This window comes from Anneissia japonica, unplaced genomic scaffold (assembly GCF_011630105.1).
Source record: "Anneissia japonica isolate Jap-2015-1 unplaced genomic scaffold, ASM1163010v1 scaffold1203_len951721_cov167, whole genome shotgun sequence".
In the NCBI taxonomy this organism is placed as follows: Eukaryota; Metazoa; Echinodermata; class Crinoidea; order Comatulida; family Comatulidae; genus Anneissia; species Anneissia japonica.
The window spans coordinates 907,214-912,975 of NW_022722325.1; the positions used below are offsets into that span (position 1 = coordinate 907,214).

General features: G+C 37.8%; 1 protein-coding gene across 1 annotated transcript in view; it reads right to left on the bottom strand.

Annotated features, from left to right (window-relative positions):
* Positions 1–994: 994 nt before the first annotated feature.
* LOC117111850 (fibrinogen alpha chain-like) overlaps positions 995–5,762 on the bottom strand; it is an 8,264-nt gene continuing 3,496 nt past the window's right edge. The window contains exons 3-4 of the mRNA XM_033254859.1: positions 3,844–3,975; positions 995–1,027 (exon numbers count right to left, since the gene is read on the bottom strand). Of these exons, the coding sequence (XP_033110750.1) occupies positions 995–1,027; positions 3,844–3,975 (165 nt within the window). The remainder of the gene's footprint in view (positions 1,028–3,843; positions 3,976–5,762) is intronic.

The window sequence follows — 5,762 nt, forward strand, 5'->3', positions numbered from 1 at the left end:
AAGCTGAAATAAAAAAAAAAGGTACAACCACTTGCTAGTTATGTGCATTGTGGCGCTCATGTCACACATCTTGTTGCCTCCAAAGCTATTCAAGTTTCACCATTAATGCGAGATGCATTGGCCACTGTGCAAGAACTGGGAGTATTTTTAGGAGTTCGGGAAAGTTTAAAGCCATGTATAAGAACATGAATGCAGGTGAAACTGACACACCTTCTCCCTCACGCATAAAACCAATTTGCCCAACACGTTTCTAACGTGGAGAACAATTACAGAAATGTGTTGGATGCACTCCAGCAAGCTGCTGATCAGTTTGCAGTCAAAACTGCTGCCAAGGCCAGTGGTTTTCTAGCAAGCCTATCGTCACCAAAGTATGTTCTCGGGATATTTGCCTCATTGGGTATTGTGGAATACCTCGAGCAACTGAATAAGGGTTTACAAGGAAGAAAAACAACTGTTGACAGCATGCTACAAGCTGCAAAAATGACAGAGAAAACACTCCAAGCACTACGCTCCGATGATAAGTTCAGTGAGATTTTCACTGCAGCTGAAAATGCACTTGAAAAATGGGGCTTAGAGAAAGTTTCTCTTCCAAGACAAAGAACATTCCAAGAAGATTTAGAGACGGAGAAAACTCGTATTGCCCTACATCTGCTCAAGAATTCTACAGAAAAGAATATTTTCAAAGTATTGATAGCGCAATCTTAAATTTGAGAGAATACCTCATTTCGACGGATATTGAAGAATACATAGCTTTGAGTAATATATTGTTAACTGGTGGGTTCAATGCCGAGATCATATCAAAATACCCAGAACTGGATGCTTCGATGGATAATGAGCTGTCATTCTTCCACCATGATTTCAAAGGTGCGTCTATCGAAGACATTCGCAAAATCTTTGAGGTAATGAAACCAGAAATCAGGAGAATGTTTCCAAAGGTGGAACAACTTTTGAAGTTGTTGTTAACATACCCAGCCAGTTCGTGCAAAGCCGAACCTCATTTAGTGCGTTGAGAAGAGCCAAGACCTGGCTACGAAGCACAATGGAGCAAGAAATGCTTAATTATCTCATGGTCTGTCATGTACGTCGTGACTTGCTAGATGCTATTGATCTTGAAGAAATAGCTAAAGAATTTATCAATAGATGCCCAGAAAAACTCGTTAAAGTTTTTGGAAAGGTATAAACACATTAGGCCTACATTTCAGTTCAAAATGATTTCTACTATAAACGATTCATTTCTTTTTATGTACAGTACAGTGTTTAATATTATTCCCTATACCGTAAAACCTCGAATTGAAGCCCAGTGGGCTTAATCTTGAGAGGAAGCCCATCTCGAATTGAAGCCCCCTCTTTAGTTTGCACAATTAGCCTCGAAAGGAAGCCCATGGGCTTCTTTTCAAGAGAGCATAGGCTACTTTTCGAGATAACACTGCATGAATTTCAGAAAACAAAATAAATTAAGAACAAGCTTGGTTTAAAACAGTAGTTTAGGTTATTGAATGCCAGTTACATACACTCCATGATACAGATTGATGTTACCTTAGCCTTATTTATTGTTTAATTGTACAAATTCACAACATTTAGAGCATTCATTTTGAAAAGAATTATCCCCCCCCCCCACTTTACTTTGAAAAGTAGGTTCGAAAGGAAGCCCATCATGAAATAAAGCCCATCCAAAGTTTGCAAAAAGAAAGAAGCATAGTACTTCAACTCAAGATTTTACGGGAATAATTCTTTATTTTTTTATTCGTCTTCACTGTAGGCCTAATTAGAAATGTGACATTTGGACTGGGTTCCTGGTAAGCAGCGGCAGCCGCAGTGCAGTGCAGTCTCACCCGACCACAACCACAGCATAACGGATACATACCGTACATTAGCCAAACCCAAATGTACAGTATTTAAACAATATACAGTGGTTAGTAGGCATATTATGAATTTCAACTTGTTTAAGTAGTGGTTCCTTAAATTTAACTCCAGTGTTAGGTTTACTCAATCTCACCGATGACGTCGCGAGCTAAATTAAGTTTTGCCTGTACCTTGTGTTAACAATAACCTTCATGTTTATGAAATAATAGTGCTCTTGTACTTAACCTAATAGTTTATGTATGCTTCCTATCTAATCCTGTACATGATCGTAAACTTCACGGTAGATGTATTCCACCCTCCACCCATAGTGTAGTCGTAATTCGAACAAAATACACGGCAGTCGTTGATCTGAACATTAACCATAGCTTAGTGTATGCTGCTTTAAACTGTAAAGATGTCAGTTACTTTCCTACGCCAGAGAACACCGGAATTTCAACGCAGACGTATACGTATTAAATTGTAAATGTTTTATTTTGATATCCGAAAGTTTTAGTGCATACAAACCTTGATGAGGAAAGAAAAGAAATTCAAGGCAATATACTAGATTTGAGTGACTGTTTTAAGTTCTTTTATTTGTTTTTCATGGTTCGAAAAATTATTATCTGTATATAGGCCTATGTAGTTTACAACATAAATGGGCATAAAATGAAACGGGCTTAAAATCAATTAAATTTGACTTATAAAAGGCTAGAATACCGAAGCTTCCGGAAAGCATCGACCCTCGGTCCCCCACCGGGACTATTCCCCTGGATCCCACCATTGGCCCTGGGCCCCCCGGCACCAGCCATGCATGGCTCGGGCCTTCAGCCAAAGTGTTTGTCCCCCCCCCCACTTTTTGAAACGGATTGACGCCCTTGGGTACACAGATATTTTCTTTTTCTTTCCTACTTTTTTCGATTTAGACAATGGTCTACTAACTCATTCTAAAACAGTGACCAGCCGAATTAAAATATTTTGTCATTCTCATAATATACGAATCCAAACGGTTCTTCTCAAAATCAAATAGGTCTATAACAATTGAGATAAATTGTAGCACGTGGTGTACCGAAAGCATAGGCATGATCAATTATTATTGTCACTTCGCCATGCAAGCCTTCAAGACTTTTCGTTTCTACTTGTCTGTAGGATGGGCCATATGTTTCTGAACATCTATTCACTTTCTACATAAAGTGAAATTTGACTTACCAGCATTACCGTCAATGATTGCCCCAATGTTCAGTTTGAAGTCTTGACTTTCGTCTAAGATTTTAAACGAGTTGTGTGTAACGTGATACGTATTTCCGTCAATGCCTTCCAAATCCAAACGTAGTTTGAACTCTCCAGATGCTGTCTCTTATACACATCTAGATGTGTATAAGAGACAGTTTCAAAGGTGCGTCTATCGAAGTGTCACGACGTCTTTGAATTACCTGAAATCCATAAAGACAGGCCCGTAAACAGGATTTTTATTGAGTGGGTGCGAATTTGTAGAGAGTACCAAAATGGTTGGGTAGGGGGGAGGGTCGTGGGGGCAGAGTTCAGATATTTTTTTTTTAATTTGAGGTCTCAGTTTATCGATTCTGGAAGGGACTTTCACATATAGAGGATCTATAATACCTCAACCCCACCATGGTTGGGACTGAGGTAAGAAACTGTATGATTATGGTACCTCTAGATGGCCGGAAATAGCACTCTCAGACTTAATATAATTTTCTTTTTCTTGGGGTCAAAGGTCACAATGGTTATCTCTTAAAAAATGACTGGGTTCATGTTCTGTTGAAAATAGTATCTCTAGTTATTATTACCATTAGTATTACCATTATTATAATAATATCAATAATTTTAATAATTATAATAACTATTATAATTATTATAATAATAATTATTATTATCATAATTATTAGGCCTATTATTGTTGTTGTTGCTGTTTTTGTTAGTGTTATTATTTTATCACCATCCTTACCGAAACCATCATAGTCTTCCTATGTAATAGCCACTTACCGTCCATCCACCGTCATCTGTTTCCATATCACAGTATACAGGCCGCGAGTTGTTCTCACCTTTCGGATAGATAATGTAAATTCCGCTGTGAAAACCCACGCCTATCTTCAGCAAGTCACTACAATCTCTCGGCTGAAATTATATAACATTACCAATAATTATAATCCTTGTCCCACGCATGCACGAAACGACCATAATGCAGGAGTCTCATGACTATTACATTCTTTATTGGTTTAATACAAAAAAAAAATAAATACATTAACACATTTCGATTGCCGATATTTGCCACATACCGCTACGGTCTTTATTGCATATAAAAAAATTAGGGAGAGTTCCCTCAATAAATATAACTATAAAAAAAAAAAAAAGCCCCCCGTAAATTTTAGGATTAGAGGATTATGAAGCTTTCTCATTATTAAGCCACATATTGAAATTGGTAGTAGTACATGCTGTTTTCAAGTCGTGTCAAGCAATGATGTGCTATAGAGAATAGATATGTATATATATATTATATAATAAAATGTATATATATGTATATATATTATATATATAAACATATCCATAATAGCACCTCAGGTTAAACACATGTCAAGTTTCCATGCAAAGTATATGATGTGTAAAGTCTGTAATAAATAACCATTCCTTGCCTTACTTTAACATATTCTGGAATCTTGGGTACTTTAGAGGCAAATAAGCCTAATTGGTTAATTATGATGTAAGGCATGTGCGTCGATCGGTGGGGGACAGGGGGACACGTCCCCCACTTTTCAAAGTAGGGGGACATCATTTCGATTGTTCCCCCCCCCCCCACTTTTCACAAATCTTCTATAATTAAAACCCCTCTTTAAAATCGAATGGAAAGAATAACAATTACGCATGACTCGTGAATTTTGTTTGTTCAGTTTTCCAAGTGTGGTACGTATTTTGCGGACCAAAATCGAGTAAAAACGCAATTGTTTATACATTTTGTAACCATCTCAGAAACCACTAGATCGATTTTATGGGTGCAGCGTTTATCAGAGGTTAAAATTATTGTGAAAACAATGTACTGAACGTTGTTAAAATTGGAAGCGTGTATGCTTATTAGGCCAATATTTTTACAAACTCAAAAGTGCACAATTTCTACTATAAAGATTTATTCCTTTTGTATATTATTATGACCCGTACGTATATACTAGTGTTTAATATTATCTACATACATATAGGATTACTGTTTTACCTGATTTCAAAAAAATATAGTTAGTCAATTGAATTTTATATCGCCATTATTAAATAATAATTAAACAGACTTTGGTGAGTCGAATGGCCAAGCGGTTTGCAGGGGCGCCGCAAGCTATAGCCATAATATCGGCACTGGTTCGAACGGCACGCTCGCCTATGGTTCTGGTGGTAGAACAAGTCTTCTCGGATAAGGACTATAAACCGTAGGCCCAGTGTATACAATGGTTCGTGTGCACTATAAAGAACCCAGTATAATCCTTCGAGACGAGTAGGGGGATACTCCGGTGTACTGGAACAGACAGGCCCTGTGGTGGACGACGAGAGTTGCTGGTACCGGGTAACCGGGTAGCACAGACACGAAGGGACACTCAAGCCTGGTTTCCTGTCGACGTAAGAAGGCAGATTTACTTACGATTACGTCGTTTTATCGTAAGAAAATGCGATTTGACAGGAAACCGATTACGACTGGTGCGTTGTGAAATCGACGTAACGTAAACTAAAATCGTCGCAAAACAGTTTTGGACAGGAAACCGACGTATTGAATTTTCATGTGATACGTCGATTTTCCCCTATTTGACAGGAAACCGCGATTTAGTGACTTTTTGTTGAATGAACTCGCATACGTTGCGTTGCAAATGATTCTTATGAAAAGTTGACTTGGAAACGTAAGCGGAAACGTATGCTGTCTGTATATCTTG